The sequence below is a fragment of the Drosophila montana genome, unplaced genomic scaffold (genome assembly GCF_035044405.1).
Source record: "Drosophila montana isolate Dmon_TW-CO22-7 unplaced genomic scaffold, ASM3504440v1 contig_402_1, whole genome shotgun sequence".
Classification (NCBI taxonomy): domain Eukaryota; kingdom Metazoa; phylum Arthropoda; class Insecta; order Diptera; family Drosophilidae; genus Drosophila; species Drosophila montana.
This window is the reverse complement of record NW_026998739.1, coordinates 5,105,376-5,124,158: the sequence shown is the minus strand read 5'-3', so window position 1 is coordinate 5,124,158 and position 18,783 is coordinate 5,105,376. Positions and strand designations below refer to the sequence as shown.

General features: G+C 35.0%; 2 protein-coding genes across 3 annotated transcripts in view; one reads left to right on the top strand and one right to left on the bottom strand.

The window, feature by feature from the left end:
* The window catches only part of LOC135438957 (uncharacterized), a 43,188-nt gene that overhangs the window by 23,010 nt on the left and 1,395 nt on the right, over nt 1-18,783 (top strand). The gene's annotated exons all lie outside the window — the stretch shown is intronic.
* nrv2 (nervana 2) lies at nt 7,908-18,723 on the bottom strand. Of its 2 annotated transcripts, none has more exons than XM_064697876.1 (6): nt 18,435-18,723; nt 9,431-9,571; nt 9,254-9,373; nt 8,406-8,698; nt 8,170-8,338; nt 7,908-8,098 (listed from the first exon to the last, which is right to left on the bottom strand). In XM_064697876.1, the coding sequence occupies exons 1-6, from the start codon at nt 18,577-18,579 to the stop codon at nt 7,995-7,997; spliced, it is 972 nt and encodes a 323-aa protein (XP_064553946.1). In that variant the 5' UTR covers nt 18,580-18,723; the 3' UTR covers nt 7,908-7,994. The 2 variants fall into 2 exon arrangements, with proteins under 2 accessions (XP_064553946.1, XP_064553945.1); XM_064697875.1 differs by lacking the exon at nt 18,435-18,723 and adding an exon at nt 11,626-11,857.

The window sequence follows — 18,783 nt, the reverse complement described above, 5'->3', positions numbered from 1 at the left end:
CCCACTCTCTAATGCACACTAATACATGGACAAGGACTGAGAGTACATTGGCTTTTGTATATTCGGCTACTCGCTCTAACTCTCCCACAGTTTGATTTCTATCTTTGTTTAATGCGTGCGTGTGTGTGTGTTTGTTTTTATTTTTCCTTTATGGGAGCGCCAACATAATGTTTTGTGTACTGTTTTTATGTTTGTGCATCACAACACCTTTTTTTTTTTGGGTGCATTTTCGTGTTTTGTATACATGTGTATGTACATATAGAAGCTTTTGTGTTTGCTCTGCTCTGGTGGTTTGCTGAAATGAGTGAATTTAAGGGCGAAAATGGAAAAACGTTTCTGTTTTTTTCATCAAGGGCTTTTGCATTAGTCATCGAGCTAAACGCTGTTGTCAAGTGTCGCAGCAACTTTACATTATTAATTCGCAAAAGCGAGCATTTCCGAGCGCAACTCGAGTTCAACTCGAGCGCGTTGCCATTGCAAATAAGTTCAAGTATTGACCCCCCGCCACCGCCCCCGCCCCCAGGCTAGAGTGTGAGTACCATGACAGTCTTTCAGTCGTGATGCCTTTGTCGGGTGTACGCTGCAGTCTTTCAATCTGTGCGCTTCATTGTTGTAATCATCATAAATGTATTAAATTATACTTGACAACGCGTTATTGCGCCCAGTCACTGTTGCCGAGCATCTCATTAGCCGCTTAGGAATTCATCTGGGCACGGCTAAGACATCCAGTCGTCAGTTTTATTTGGGGTTCATGCATGTACCATATAAACGTGGCCATAAACGGGCATTCTTATTATCTGCTGATTAGATAAAGCACAATGCGTTGGCAGAGTTGACTGGAATTGGGTATTTGTATTTGTACGCTCTCAAGTTGAATTTGTGTGGAGAGAAAATATTGAAATTTCATATATATATAGCTCAATTTATAACATTTTTCTTCTCAGTTGTACGCAAGGAAGGGAATAAATAAATAAAAAATGAAAGCTGTATAAATGAATGGAATAAATAAATTATTGTATAATTAATTAAAAATCTAGAGATACAACACAATTCAAATTATTGTAAGATCAATACTTCCCAAAGTATTATTAAAATTATATTAAATTAAATTGTTTAAAGTGTAGGAATATCATTTAGAGAAAATTTTATCATTTTATGAGTCAAAACATATTGTTGAAATATTTGAATTTTTTCATAGAAAAAATAGATTAAAACAAAATCAGCTTAAATATGCCTTTTTATGCTTATTAAATATTTAATTTTCTTTTAAATAATTTAATAAAAATAAGTAACAAATAGATAAAAATTAAATTCTTTATTATTATTATTTTCATTATTTTTAATAATAATAATTATTGTTTGTTATTATTATTATTATAATTATTATTATTAGTATTATTATTATTATTATTATTATTATTATTATTATTATTATTATTATTATTATTATTATTATTATTATTATTATTATTATTATTATTATTATTATTATTATTATTATTATTATTATTATTATTATTATTATCATTATCATTATTATTAGTATTATTAGTATTATTATTATTATTATTATTATTATTATTATTATTATTATTATTATTATTATCATTATCATTATTATTATTATTAGTATTATTAGTATTATTAGTATTATTATTATTATTATTATTATTATTATTATTATTATTATTATTATTATTATTATTATTATTATTATTATTATTATTATTATTATTATTATTATTATTATTATTATTAATACTATTACTATTATTATTATTATTATTATTATTATTTTATATTTGTTTACATTATTATATATATTATATATTAAAAATTAAACAAAAATAAGTTAAAGCAGAGGATAATTTTCTGTATATTAACAATTGAAACATGTTCTGGTAATACATAAATTAGAGAACTACAGAAAAAAGTAAAATTTTTAAAACTGTCCCAATCATAATAAAGATTTTAGGCCAACAGATTTAATTAAAAGAATAAGCAACACTTTAGATAAAGTTCAATAGTATCTAAAATAGCATTTAAATATATTAAAATGCAGAATTAGGCAAAATCAGATTCCAAATGCCTTAATTTGTGATGGATTAATGGAAGTTAACAGAGAGGCAAAGGGAACTGCTCAGAGCTCACGTGAAACTGAAGTCGGTTAAAACCGGCTCGTGTTAACCAAGTACAGACATACACATATACATATCTATATACATATATATATGTTAAACTGATAATCTATTTTGTGCGAAGGCGACACATGAAAGAGTTCCCTTGTTGGGGCCCAGCTTCAGCTTGAAATCAAGTTGGACTTAAGCAAATCATAAAACACAAAGGCACAGGGCTACTCGGAATACTGAGGAGGGCCAGTTGAGTTGAGTTGAGCTGAGTTGCCTGGGTTTCTGTCATATCTAACGAAACCAGTTTATCTTGTTCGAACTGAAATGTGTGTGATTTTTCCAGTACAGCGCATCTATCGATGGGTCTGGGCGAGCGGGACGCTTCCTCATTAAAGCGAAGTTTTGATTTTTTTCCTTTTTAAAAATAATTGTTTGCCGTTTGCCGTTTGCCGTTTCGTATGTTGGACGCTTGGCTGACTGCAAATCAGCAAAGTACACAAGTTTCAGCTAATTAGCTCTCAATTAGTCGACAGTCAAGTCTGCCCAAGTCTGATAATAATAGCTATAGTTGAAAGAGATATCAAATCAATCACATACTCTGTTCTTTAATTACATACCATATTTCTTGCTATTGTTCATATTAAAATCGCTTAAATTTAACATACATGCATTAAAAAATACCATGCTGAGAGTTTTTTAAGGTATTTTGAACCAGTTTGTCGAATTTGGTGGTTCTAATTTTTCAAATCTTTGAGAAATGTAACAAAAATGAACCCGATAATCGATATTTATCGATTTTAAGTATAATAATGTTATGGAAGAGGGGAAGATTCGCAAAAAGAGATATATTCTTGATTTGTGCTTGCTATATCTGTAGCTGATCTGTAGCCGAATTTGGTGGGTTTAGTTTTTAAAACGTCAAAATATTAAAACTGAAAATCGATAATTATCGATAAATTTAAATAAACGTGAACTGCATGTGGTTTTCATACAATTAATGGAGAAAAATTGAAAATAACTTCTTATATTATGTAAATGTTAAGTTAGTAAATGAAATAAATAAAATCAAACCGGAAAATCGATATTTGTCAATGTTGAGTAAAATAATGTTATGCAAGAGCAGAAGATTCGCAGAACGAGAAGTATACTTGATCTGTGCCAGCTATACACTAATATAGTTTTATAATAGTATAAATATTAAAACTGAAAATCGATAGTTATCGATAAATGCAAGTAAACTTGGTAACTATTTGACAGACACTAGTTCGAACATTGATTCTCTTTTCCTGATCACAGCTCTTCTATTGAAATGGAGTTACATAAGTCATAAACACTTTCATCTTGCGCTCAAGAATCTTGAAATATATTTTGTCCTATTATTTTGTATTATTTTATGTACTGCACTGACTGAAAGAACTCTACGCACTCGTGCTGACGTTTATCGCCGCAATATTAATTTCATCAAATGCTTCGCAGACAACAAATATGTTAGTGTTTGCCTTGATTCCAGAAATAACCTGTTATTATGAGTGGAGCACTTCAAGTGCTTTAGACCCACAAGTTGGCTCACCTGCTCGTATTTTAACACCTTAATATTCACTTGGGACAGCAGCCAAGTCGTGCCTCAACTCTGTTTGATCTGCCCTTCAGATCGGTGCATAAAAGTTGAAATAGTTTTATGGCTCGATTCGATATAATATCTTAAATAAAATTGCGAATTATTGTTGAGAAACTCTAGCGTATACGAAGAGCGCATACCCTATAATAAAACCTGCAGACTGGGCGACAACCCTCTCTGGGTTGAAAACTCGTCGACAAGTCATTAAAAAATAAATAATATATCATGAGTTAACAGCGAGATTTCTATTAATGAGCTGCAATGACGCAATTGACCAAATTGCCAGATAAGATATCTATAGAATACATTTATACTATATATATGCGCATTCATATCGATCTTACTTTGTCCACACGACTGACCAAAGGCAAAAGACTGAACTGAACAGATTTCTGATTATTATCTGGGTTACGAGTGCTACGGGCATTGTCGTACTTCCTATCTTATCTGGCCAGCATGTGGCTAGGCAACATTGCGACAGCAATTATTATTTTTATGTAACTCAAATAACGGCATATGACAAAATATTCCCAACCATAATCATGGCAGATATCAACTGACGAGCAGATTTAGTTAAATACCTGTTAGACAAGTCTAGAGAATTGTCTACAATTTCATATTGTTAATTCCCTTTCTTAAAGCTTATTAGCTTAAGCTTATTGTCATCAAACTAACCATTTTTTAGCTTTCTTAATTTACTTCAACTGTTTCTGGGGTTTATGAAGCAGAAGACTACTCTGATTCTTAATTTTTGCCCTGATTAAGGCTGGTTTCAATGGAGTTCATTAGGCGTATCCAATAATAATCAAGACCTTAAAGTCTTCACCCATATTGGAATTCTTTTTCCTAAATAAAAATTTAAAGCTCGCTGCTACGTGCTCAGCGTTCTGGGACCTCTGTTATACACGGTGTACACAGCCGACATGCCTGTCACCCCGGATCAGAGCCTCTTGGTTGCCACGTACGCGGATGATACTGCCTTTCTTACAACTGCCAACACACCGCAGTACGCGTCCTCCGTTATGCAGCGTCAATTGGACTCCCTAAACAGCTGGCTGAAAAGGTGGAACATCGCGGTAAACCAGGAAAAGTCCACCCATACCACCTTTACGCTGCGCAAAGGGAACTGCCCTCAAGTTTTCCTAGATGGATTACAGATTCCGGTAAGCACAACGCCCAATTATCTTGGCATCACACTCGACAGACGGCTGACATGGCGTAAACACATTGTGCGCAAAAGAAAGCAGGCTGAAAACAAGCTAAAAAAATATTACTGGCTGATTGGTAGACAGTCCAAATTGAAGCTTCGCGTCAAGCTAATAATCTATAAAACAATTATCAAGCCAACATGGACTTACGGCATCCATCTTTGGGGTACCGCCAGCAAGAGCAACCTGAACATTATTCAGCGGTTTCAAAATAAAGCTCTGCGAATTTTATCTAACGCGCATATTTACCATGAAAATACCACAATTCACAGCCAGCTTAATATACCTTGGGTTAAAGAGGTAATTGCCAAGTTGAGTGATCGCTACATCGCCAGACTAGGCAACCACCCAAATAATCTTGCCACCAACCTTTTAAACATCAACTCAACAACAAGACGGCTCAAAAGGAAACACCCACTTGACCTCCCCCAAAGAGTCTAACTCCACAAATTCCACTGCTTCCCCTACACTAAACACACAAAACAGACACATAGATACACGCAATACATAACTGCCATAGGTCAAAGAAAACATTTAATTATTGCCCAAAAAAGGGGCAGATTTTAAATAAAATAAATAATAATTATGTTAAAAAAAAAAAAAAAAAAACGTGCTCTTAATCTCTATCGCAAACTGTTCCCAAATGATGTCGACTCATACAAAAGCTAGCTGCTATGCTAAATTGGCTTTTTCTTTTTAACAAAAAAGCTCGTTGCTATGTAGACTCTTTGTTGCTTACGCATACAAAAACTTATTGATATGCTATGTTCCTTTTCCTATTCACACAAAAACTCGCTCTGTTCCCATTTATAAATTTCGCTTTTTCACACATTAGCTATGTAAATTATTTAGAATGGATCTTAATACCTAAAGTTTTCTGTTCCCAGATATGATATCCACTCATACATAAGCTTATTGCTATGCGAGCTTCTTTCTTCGTATTCGCAAAAATGCTCGTTGCCATGGAGACTCCTGTTTCTCAAGCATTTCGATCCCAGAAGTGATGTATACTCATACAAAACATTGTTGATGTGCTATATTCTTTACCCTAGTCACAAAAAATATCATTGTCGCATATATTTCCCAATTCATACAAAAGATTGTTGCTATACTATGTCATTTTTCGTACTCGCACATAAGCTCGGTGCCATATATATTTGTAGTTTCAATTATTTAAAATGAATCTTAATTCCTTTAGCATTTAGTTCCCAAATATGCTGCCTGTTCATACAAAAGCTATTTAAATGATTTATATGGTGTCTTAATATCTTAAGTATTCAGTTTCCTAATATAAAGTCCACGCTTACAAAAGCTTGTTGATATGCTAGTCCTTTTTCTTTGGAAAAAACTTGTTGCTGAATATATTCGTGTTGCTTAAATAATTTATAATATATCTGAAACTCTTGAGCGTTCTGTTCCCAAATATAAAGACCACGCATACAAAAGCTTGTTGATATGGTATGGTCCCTTAGCTTGTTGTCATATATATTTGTTATTTAAATTATTTAGAATGCATTTTAATTTCTCTTGTTCCCAAATATGCTGTCTGTTCAAATATGCTGCCTACTCCGTTTTGTTATTTAAATTTTTATAATTTTTAAAGCATTCCGTTGCCAAATATAAAATCCTCGTTTATAAAAGCTTGCCCTATGCCCCTTTCTTTTCACACAAAAGCTCGCTAGCAAACATATTTGTTATTTTCATAATAAATAATATATCTTAAATTCTTAAGCATTTTGTTTCCAAATATAATATCCACGCATACAAAAGCTTCTTGATATGCTTTGCCCCTTTCATATTGGTATTAAAATTATTTATAAAAGATCTAAAATTCTTAATTCTGTTCCCAAATATGTTGCATGCACGTACAAAAGCTTGCTGCTATGCTGTGCTAATTTAATAAATTAATAAATAAATTTATTATCGTACCAGCTTCTCAAGCATTTTATTTCCAATAAAATTTAAAGAAATTTTGTTTGTTTTTTTCTGTATCGCCCTTTTTTTTATTGAGAACAGTTTGAAATGAATTCGTTGAGCCTTAGCTGCTGTTTTATTTTATTTTGTTTTTATTTTTGTTGTTTGTTTGATTTCATTTAACATTAATAAGCCTAATAACTAAACGCTGCAAATTTGTGTTTGTTGCTTTTCCTTTTGATTGTTAAACATTTCACTTCGACTTGTGGGTTAGATTTATATGCTATAAATATATTGTAAATATGTAAAACATTTAATATAGATTGTGGTGTGTATAAAGTTTGTTTTTGTATATAAGATTGTTTTTTGTTAAATGGGAGAAAAGTATTTTTTAGTTTATGCTATAAACTAGTTGGAAAATTGTTTGGTTAATAGAAAAATTGGTATTTGGCTACGAAATTGGTCAGCTGCAGCTTTAGTTCGTACAAAGTTTCATTTTCATTTTTTGGTCAAAAGGTTTTTCTTTTACATTGTTAACTTTTAATTGTTGTTAACTAATGTGTGTGTGTGTGTTTTTTTTAATGGCAGTTTAGATTTGCAATTGAAAATAAGCAATAAACATTTGTAAATTTGTGTCGTTAAATGAGATTCGCACTTCTTTCAACTTTCAACTTTCCACTTTCAATTAACGAGTTTTCATTTCTCAAAACAGCATTCAGCATTGTTATAATTAATTTAAAATTATTATAATTTCAATTTAATAATATAATTTGTTTGTTTTTTGTTTTTTTTGTTTATATATTTAATGCAAAAATCGCTCGTAATTTAAAGAAATCCTCTTAGGCGCTAGACTACATTCTTGCTATATATATGTATATATATATATATATTCATTTTTAAATCGTATTTGTTGTATAAGAAGAAGCTACATTCAAAAATTTGTTTTGTATCCAAAAATGTTTGCTGTCGGTGTTTTTTTGTTTCTTGTATATAATTTATGGTCTGTTATTTAATAGTATTTCTTAGGAAAAAACTGCATTTTGGTGTTGATTTAAATTAGACAAAGGAGCGTCTTTTACTTGTTTTTTTTTTTTTATATGGGAAGAGCTCCATTTAACGTGCAGCTTAATCAATCAATAGCTCGTAGTGCACGGATCCAATGCGTTCCTTGCGATCGTGGCCAATGTTGCGTGCCCAGGCCTTGCACTCCACATTGATGATAATGCCGCCTGTTGGGAATCAATGGAATGGAATATATTTATCGGATATATCGGAAGATATGTGAGATATATGTACTCACGCTTGGGGCGCTGAAAGTGGACCGCGACGAGGGGACTCAGGTAGCCCTCGGAGTTCTGATAGGGATAGAAATAGCCGGGGAAGCCGCGTATCGGCAAATAGTTGACGGGGCCAATGTTCTCCTGGTCGGCAGGATTCTCGCCCTCGCAGGACACCCAAATCGTGTTCAGCTGTATTTCAAATAGGAAAAGCATGTTTAAGTTTATTTAATTTCAATTTAAATATTCTCAATATTACCTTGTGCGGCTCGGTCTTCTCCACATGCCCTATGTAGGTCTTGAGGCTCTCGGGCATATTGCCGGGCAGATTCTGGGAGCTATTGTAGAACTCTGGCAGCCAGTCGTAGATCTTGTTCAGCTTGAGGAAAATGCACGGCGAACTCTTGTGGTAGCTGTAGTTGTTCTCCTTGGTGCACGGCGACCAGGCCTTAATGTCCACATCGCACACCTGACCCTTCGGCGGCGGCTGATTGTAGTCGCAGTTGTAGATGTTCTGACCGCGGCCCGGTGTCAACCCGGGCACTTTGTACACTATGGCAAACAAATGAACGTTAAATTTGTACCATACCAAGTAGGTCTATTTATCTGTCCGGAATATCTTCTATATCTTTATGATAATCTGCTTGAGTTCTCCTCAAGATTAAAAAGTGAACTCTTAAGTTCGTTAGTTCATCACATCTTTTGGTCCAGATGGAAGAACAAAATCTTTTCCTTATCTTTAATCTCTGAAGCTGCAGTTCCTAAGTTTCAACTGAATCCGTTTACTATCCTGTAAGTTTTCTTAGCTTTGTATAGCTGTCAACTATTTATTAATTCGATATATGCTCAGCCTAGTTACGACCCCGATTTGTGGAACCCACCAAAATCCCACTACAAAAAATCTATAATATTGTATTTTAATTAAAATATATGCAAAACAGTTTGCGTGTTGTAAAGCGACCCAATTAAGTTAACCCTAGCAACAACAATGCGAGCAATAAAATAGAAATCAGTTCAAGGACATTTGTAACATAAACTTGGCACACGCAATTGGCCAATTGCCAAAAACTGGGCTGAAAGTCTTCTAAACCAGCTTTAGAAACTTACCCGCCAGGAACTCGTCCAGGGAATCCGTCCAATGCTTGTAGTTCTCATGCTGCGTGCCCTTGTACCAGATCAATGTGCTCTCCACATTGTCGACGGGCGGCAGTGGGCGGAATCCCAGACCTGGGCGGAAATTATGAATGTAAATTATCGCTTGTATTATGGTTTATATAGTCATACCTGGATTCGTGCCAATGATCGAGCTGTCCAAGGTCCATTTGGGTATGCGTGGATCCAGAGTTTGGAAGAAGGCCCACATGCATATGGCCACCAGGGCGGCGAGCACGCCGTAGAAGACTATATAGAAGATGCCGATCTTGGCTGAAAGCAAGAGTCATAATTAGATTACGATTCCAAATTAGATTGAACAGGCCCCCCATTAAATAAGCATTATTCAAGATTCATATAGCTGAAATGTCGCGCGCTCAATTGAGCTGATTAAATTAAACACTTAAAAACCAAAAGTCGCCAATGGGTTAAACTCTTAATTGATGAAGCGCGGAGTCGTCGCTCAGCGCCAGACTTTAACTCAGCAAATCATAAACAAAAGATGTGTATAAGAAAGGCAGCAGAGAGCGGTGAATCATAAACGTATAAGTCGTGAGTGCCAAGTATAAGACTTGCACGTCTTGCTCAGCGACACGTAAGCGCAGTTTCGTAGTGTGCCGTCGCTTAAGAGCGCATTTGCAAGTTGCTCTGCGCTCTCTTTGCCGATCGGGCACACGCACACATTGACACGCAGCGCTGTGCACATAACCTCAACTTGGCCAACATCTTTAACAAGTGGCCGTAGAGTCTGCGTTTGCGAGTGCAAGTGTGAGTGAGAGAGGGTGAGGCAGAGAGTGTGAGCGAGTGTTCAAAAGAGCGGAAGCGGGAAATAGCTCGCGCAGAGACAGACGCTTGAGTTTGTTTTTGGGTCGAGTACACAAAGAGAAACAAACATATTCTTAAATAAAAGATTTGTTTAAATCAAAGTAGATTTAGCTGAGTCTTTCAATATTAGAAAATGATTAAGAAAGTGTACATTTAATTAGTAATACCACAAATTAACCACAAATATAGTAAGATTTCTCATTTATGAAATATGCTTTTATTTACAAACATTTTTGTGGTGGGATTTGTTAGATTTATTATATGTATATGTATTTATCATATATGAAATATATCTCGCTAGTCTGGTTTTAATATTGTTCAAATATTCGAAAGATTCTTGGTTTCAATAAAACAATATTTGTTTTTTTGGTGTAGAATAATATTATGAAGCAATATTATTTTATTTAGCTCACTTGCAATGGTAACGCTTCTTTTCGGGTCGAGTACACAGAGGGAAAAAAGAACATATTTGTTTAAATGCAAAATTAAATAATTAAATCCAAATTAAGACTTTCTGAGTCTTAAAATATGGCAAAATCAAAAAGGAAAATGTACATTTTATTAATATTATATATAAACCATATATATATAGTTAGGTTTATCATACATTAAATATGAGTTTTTTCAAATATATCCCGTTGATATTTTGTAGACTTTTCATATATGAAATATGGTCTTATATGTATATATGTAAACTATATAGTTTGATTTATAATAGAAGGAAAACTAAAAGAAAATCATCTCTGGCATTAAAAATTCTAAAGTATTCTTGCTTTTATTAAATCAATATTTGTTCTTAGCTGAAGAATAAAAATATTATTTAGCAATATTACTCACATACAACTAAATCTTTAATATATAAGAAGCTTTTTCTGCTTATAATTTTCTCAACTTTTCGCCAAAATGGGACTAAACTTTTCGCTAACTTTTCCCCATAGAATTATGTTCTATAATTTCTTTTGCCGTAGTTGTCATTTAGAGTATATAAACGTCTTGTAACTTTAAGAGCTAACACACAGATGGCACTTCTAACGTCTCAAAGTTTATTAACTGGCGCCAGTTGGCGACCGCTGCTCATAATTGAAATGTTTTGCAACTACTCGACAAAAAAAGGTGAATACTTTTTGAGGCCATTTACTTGAGTGAGTGATTTGTCAAGGGAAGGGGTATACTTATTGTGATATATGATATTTAATATAGCTGGACACTCTAATTATATAGCTGGACACTAATTGCAGACCTGAGACTTGAGACATCTGCCAGCCTAGCCTTTTGGCATTTAAATCAAATTTCGTTATACCTGGTTTTTCAATTAAGTTTGTAATTATTTATATTTGCATGTATGTGGAGCTTCATATAAGCTACAGGTGCGCATTTTAGGCATAAATGGGAAAATATTCAAGATGAACTCATTCTCTAGAACTTGTACTTAAAGTTTACTTAATTGGATATTTCTTTATAGTCTTGTTAATAGTATTTCCTTTGCATTGCCTTTGACTTACCCCATGAGGCGCGATCTCGTCCCATGACCGTGCCCTCCTTGGAGTTATATAAAAATTTACCGAAATGAAAGGGTTTGGGTTTACGTAAATTGTGTAGATCATCGTTCGTTTCCGAATATGGCATTGGTACCGGTTTCGACATTTTGGTGGGTTGTTTTCTTTTTTTTCTTTGTTTTTGTTTAATTTATTTTAATTTGTACAGTAATAAATAATTAAATATATATATGCACTCGCTCGTTGCTTGATTCGATTATACAACTATGCAATTTAGAGAGCCTGTAGATATATTAGAATTATTATTATCATTTTAAGCATTTGTTTATTAATATTTTTATTTTTATTATTATTATTGTTGTTGCTGCTGCTTAAGAGAGTTTTGTTTATCTTTAACGTTTTGTTATCATTATTTTTTATTGTTTTTAATATGAAGTGTGTGCTTCTTGTTATTTAAAATAATTTATTATTTTTTATTTACAATTTTAATTGCATTTTATTTATTAATTTATAATATTGAAGTGTAATCTTTAATCTAATTTAACGTTTTTTTTTTGCCAATTTATGGTTTTTATTTTAAAATAAATATTTTATTTTTAAAGATAACCTTTTTCATAAATTCATTAAATTAATTAATTTTTGGTTGACAATTTTTGGTTTTCATTTGAAAATATTTATTGTATTTAAAACATATATTTAACATATTAAATTCTTTATGCTTTTGTCCATTTAATTTAAACTTAAATTATCAGAATTTATTTTTATTTTCTTTTATTCATTTTTTATTTATATTAATATTATGTAGTAAAGAAGTCTCAAAATATTTAATATTTTTTTGTTTCTCATATGGATTTTTTTTTATATATTTTTGGTTTTTATATTTTATATTAATTTTTAATATTTTATATTTTACTCACATTTTCAATCAGATTTCATTTGAAAATTTTTATTATATTAAAAGATTTAATTAAAATATCATACATAGATTTAAAGTATTTAATTTGCATATAAAAATCATGATGATTTTAACTTGGCTATTTAAATAAAATTCTTTAAGTAATTAGCTCTTTTTTAGTTTTCTTTTATTACAAAATAATATTTATTTTTCTATTAATTAATATTGTATTATTTTGTATATTTTTATTTTGCACACATTTTTCAATTAGTTTTTCGTTGTTTCTGTTTTATTTTTTATATTTTTCGGCTCTTTTTCACACATTTTACAACTTTTCTACACCTATCCGCATTTTGTCAGTCGGTCTCGCTCTCGCTCTTGCTCTTGGCATCTGTCTCGCTCTCTTTTGCCGCAACTTCTCTGTTTTGTTTTGCTTCGTTTTGCTTAAATTCTGTACACTCGTTTCCGAATCTTGCAACAACAACAACAACAACAAGATGAACGATAACTTTGGCGCCTTTTTGTCCTGCCCCCGTGCTGGCAATTTCACCCCCTGAAAATACGTGTCAGCCCTTAGCACATATTCCAATGAGCTGCCGCAGAGCGTATCTCACAGATACAATGCCAATGTATCTTGCCGCAGAGTGCAACAGTGCGGCAACTGGGCCAAAAAGACTGCTGCCGCGTTTGCCGCCTGCAAATGTTGCCGTCTCATGCATTTTGTATCTTTTTGCGCTGACTTTGACTTTGAACGTTCCAGATACATTTGTATCTTTTGTCCTATGCTAAACTTCATGTTTATGTTTAAGGGCTTTGTTGAAGTTTTTCGCTTCTAAAGCTAAACACAATGCGACTACACGCACACACGCACGCACACACACACACACGCGCGTATTTCTTGAGCATATGCTTGTGTATTGTTTTGTAGCTCTTAGCTGCCGCTTTGACTTTGAGTGGAACCGCTCTTAAAGCCGCCGTCACAACCACACCTTTTTGTAGCAGCAGTAGCAGCAGCAGCAGCAGCCGGAGCTACGCGTCGAGCGCCCATAAATGTTAATAGCTACGCTAAGTGTGTGTGTGTGTGCGTGTGCGTGTGTGTATCTATGTGTACATTCCGGGCGTGACAAAATTTGGAAATACATATATCTTGAGCACATGAATGAACGTGTTAGTGAAACGTTTTGGCCTTAAACTTGCAGCTAGCTTGCAGTTTATATCTTTAACTCATGCAGCAGCCACTCGTGCTAGAAGAACAAGAGCAGAGCACAACAATAACAAACGGCAAACACAAACACACACACGCACACTTCACTTGCTGCTGCTGCTGCTGCTGCTGCTGCTTCTTCTTTCCAGGCACTTGAAGAACACACAAAAATATAACACACAACCAGGCCGGGACTTCTTTTGCTGCACAAAGAAGAGTTTAGCTTTTGCCTCTTTTCTTTTTTTTTATATTAATTTATATCTTTTTTTGTATAAGTTGCCCCGCTTGGCTTGCGACCGCTGCCCGCTTCGCTAATGCAACGTTTCGACGACGCTCAAAACAAATTTCAGACTGAAAACCGAAACTGAAGTCTGGCCACTGAGCAGCCCGCCAACAAAACAGACTTGGCTTGGCGTTGAGTTCAGTTTCAGTTGAGTTGAGTCGGCTCAGCAGCAGCAGCAGCAGCAGTAGCAGCAACAACAACCGTTCAGCCAGGCGCCTCTGCTGCGCTCTCTCGCGCTCTCGCTGCTTTCGTTGAGTTTGTTTTGAGTGCAAAACCCGCTTTTGGCGGCATTTACATTTTGTTGAGTGACTCGCAATTGGGTTTATTTTTGGGGCTTGAGATTCGGGCCTGGGCCCTGCCCAGTAATTGATGTTGCATTGTTGTTGTTGCTGCACTTGTTTTAATTAGGCGCATGCAACGCAAATTATGTTTGTTGCCGCTGTACATTTTGTGCAAAGTGAGTGCTACACTGAGCGAAATTAAAGTGTTGCTTCTTTAAAGAAATGCTTTATTGCAACTCGGCGAATTCATTTTTTAATAATGATTCATAAGCACAAATAATTTGAGAGACTTCCAGAAAGAAGAGAGAGCTCAATGCATGAATCATCTGTTGCAACAGCTGCATATTGTTGTATCCAATTTTTGTATCAAGTGCGGTTTCATAATTCGTGGAAACAAAAGCTTCAAGTGTACTGAATGTACTAAATGTATAGATTCAGTTAACAATTTAGGCTATTTAAATGCCAGCAATATATGTATTTCAGTGTAAATAAATAATAGGCATATTTTCGGCTTAAATATTATTGTCAATTTAAGTATAACATATGCAATATGTACTTTAATCAACAAACTATAACTCTGAGTTCTTAAAAGCAATTTCTTTAACTATTAATTGTTAATTTTTTTGTGATTTTATTACTATTTCAAAATATTTATCATTTATAATATTATATTTGTATGCTATATTATATTTTTATATTTACAACACTGGAATTCCCCTAATTTCTTGCAGTATATTTATATTATATGCGCTCAAAGGCTGCCATTGCGTGCCAGCTGTCAAATGCATTTGTCAAATTCAAATGCACAGTTAACTGCGGCAACTGCATTGTTTGCAATTGTCGTTGTTGTTGTTGTAGTTGTCGCAAGTGTTGCGGCCCTGAGGACAATTGCAGAGCCAGAGTCGCGTACTCACTCAAATTGCAGCGCTTATTGAATGGCCTTGAGTGCAGCTCTTCTACACTCTCATACGCTGCTCACTCTTCTACGCGCTCTCTCGCTGCGTTTGTAAACACTGCAGGATCATTGCGATCACTGGAAAGTAACGGCCACTTTTACACTTATACAAACACCAGCAAGTGTTTTGTGTATCTTTGAGCCACTTTTAGAGCAGCACAAACAGCGAGCGGAGTTGGGCAGAGTGAGATAAAGGCAGAAAGAGAGGGAGAGCTTGGCGTGGCCGCATAAACCAGTTTTTCAAACAACTTCATTCAAACTCTGTCGCTTTCCAGTGCCGCTTGCTGCTTGCCGCTTGCCGCACGAGGGTTGCTGCTGCCCATCGCTAAGGGTTGTTCTGGCCATAATACGCGGCTTTTACTACGCAGAAACTCCGTTCCTTTTTTTTTTTAGCAAAAGCGGCAAATATTTGCGTGGAATATGTGTACGGATTAAGTCTGAATGAGGTTGAGCATGTATTTGTGTGTGCGTGTGCGTATCTGCGCGTGTGTGTGTATGTGCGCGCGCAAGCCTTCATGCGAAATGTGTGACAAGCCCCAGATTTGTATTTTCCCATAGTCGGCCACATTTAAAACGGTTTTTTTTCTTGCCCTCTCTCCTGCTTCTTTGTAAAACATAAAAGAGCTCGTATCGCAGAATGGGCAGAGTCTAAATAAAAAGGTGTCCAGCGGTGACACAGACCGAATGACGTGTTCCAATTAGCAAGTCCTCAAACCACAAAGCGAGCACAGACTCTATCTATTTAGTTGTCGTCCGTTGAGTGTGCACACACACACATGTGCCGCATGCTAAGTAGGGGGTGGGCTGGGCGCTGGCCGGGCTCTACTTGGCCTGAGTATTGTCCTTTGTATCCAATCTCTGACTGACAGCCGTCCATTTGTGGCATAATGGATAGCCTTTCAATGAGTGACATGGAAGTGGCTTATGGCTTGTGGCTTGTGGCTTTGTGGCTTGTGGCTTGTGGCTTATGGATGATGGCTCATGGCTAAAACGGTAAACGTTCCCCTTGAATGGCCAACAAGATGTGCATTGTCTTATGCCATGTGTTATATATACCGTTAGCTGCACTCCTTTCAAAGGACGGGCTGTCCATCAGTTACTTGAGACACACACAATCAGATTGCATTTCACAATCGGCTAATGCCACAAACAGGTTAAGGCCCATCACATTATATTCAATTTATATGTTAAACATTTATAGAAAATTAATTTATACAAATAAATGTGCTTAATTAAAGCAGCAAAGCATCAAAATTATAATTACACGACTTTCACAACTGCTCAAAGACATATTCACTTTTTAAGCTCTATTATTCAAAATTATTTTCGTGTTTTCCAAAAAGTGTAAAGTTTCTTTTTCCGAGTTGTGAAAATAGGTTTAAAACCGATAAGACGCTATTTGAATCTTCTCCCTTACAACCATTGCCAACAATTTTTCACCTGGATATTCTCAGAAGTGTAAAACGAGCCTTAAATGATATTTTCATAAAAATATTCTTGAATATAATTTTAATTTTAACATCAAATCTTTGACGCCCACTTTCCTAAAAGTATGAAAGCGATTTAAGAAAAAAGATTATTGAAAATGGTTTATAGGCTGTTCGAATGATAAACAAAAATTTGCATACAAACGCTTACACCCATTTTTCACACTTGCGAGTGGAATTGCTCTAATCGCGTGCATCTTCATCACTTTTATGTTAAGGAATTCCTCTCTTCTTTCTCTCTCTCTTCTTCTAACTGCTGCAAACCTTCTAAAAGATTGTGCCTTGAATGTTTTCGCTGGAGCCAATATAACAGTTTTTAGGCTGTTCGGATGATAAACAAGGAATTTCCTTCAACCGTTTACATCCATTTTCCCCACTTGCGGGTGGATTTGCACTTTCATCACTTTTATGTTAAGGAATTCCTCTCTTCTATCAAGACCAATTCTTCTACTTCTAACTGCTGGAAACCTTCTAAAAGATTGTGCCTTGAATGTTTTCGCTGGAGCTAATAGAAAAGCTCAATTGTTGCAAATTTGTGATTTCAACGAATAATTAAATATTTTTCACAAATATTCAAAATGTATATGTTTAAATTGCGCGCTTTAATTTCCTTTATTTTAATTGAATACAATAACAAATTTTCCCCTGCAAAAGCATAAATCTAATCGAATTGCGAAAACATAAAAAAGAACTTTCAGTCAATGTCAGCAAATGTGGGACCGTGTTTTATAAGCTCAACTACGACTTGTTGTTGTTGTTGTTGTTGCGGTGCCATGGTACATGCTTTGATTGCATAATGACATAATTGACCGGCATATTGGTCGAGTACCCTGTACTACTTGTGTGCGTGTGTGTGTGTGTGTGTCGCCAAAGGTCAAAGAGAACAGCAAAGTGCCAAGCGTGGAAGTCTGGCAACCATATGCACAACTGCAGTATCTATGTATGTGTATCTGTATCTGTATCTGTGCGTATCTGTATCTCTATATGGGTGTCTGTATCTGCATATGTATCTATATGCATCTGCATCTGTATCTTTATCTATATCGGTGCGTATCCTTATTTTTATCTGTGGGTAGCTGTATCTGTATGTACATCTGTATATGTATCTGTATCTGTATCTGTATCTGTATCTGTATATGTATCTGTATATGTATCTGTATCTGTATCTGTATCTGTATCTGTATCTGTATCTGTATCTGTATCTGTATCTGTATCCGTATCTGTATCTGTATCTGTATCTGTATCTGTATCTGTATCTGTATCTGTATCTGTATCTGTATCCGTATCTGTATCTGTATCTGTATCTGTATCTGTATCTGTATCTGTATCTGTATCTGTATCTGTATCTGTATCTGTATCTTTATCTGTATCTGTATCTGTATCTGTATCTGTATCTGTATCTGTATCTGTATCTGTATCTGTATCTGTATCTGTATCTGTATCTGTATTTGTATCTTTGCGTAGCTATATCCGTATCTGTGCGTATCCGTGTCTTTGTCTGTGTAACTCTGTATTTGTGTGTATCTGTATCCGTGCCTATCTGTAACTGTGTGTTGCGCTAATGCGGCAACAAAAGATTTTGATTAAATCCAAACTGGCACAGCTTGACATTTATTAAGATTTACGCTGTGCGCTTTACGTAACTGCTGAAAGAAAAAAGCAAAAGATGGCCGTTTCCCCTGGCCCTGGCTGGTATTTAGCCGTACTCACCCCAGCTTTCGATAGTCCTGCCAAAATATGAATTATCCTCAGGATCGTGAATCATCTGCTTGAACGATTTCTTCTTGGGCGGCTCCGGCGGACGCGAATAATATTGTTGAAAGCCATCGATGCAGTCCTCGGTTATGGTTGGCATTTTTTTACGCTTTTCCACGACTTTGCCGCGTCTGAACAATGGAGTATCCTTCGATATATCGGGTCTATATAGCTTTAGGCTATGCGTGTCTATATCCTGGATATTCCTTTCTTCGGGCTGCGGCGCACTCGTTCGCGTTGACAGACTGATCGACACTTCCCGTTCCAGAAATTGGACTCAACTGAGTCGTCAGCTCGTGCCATA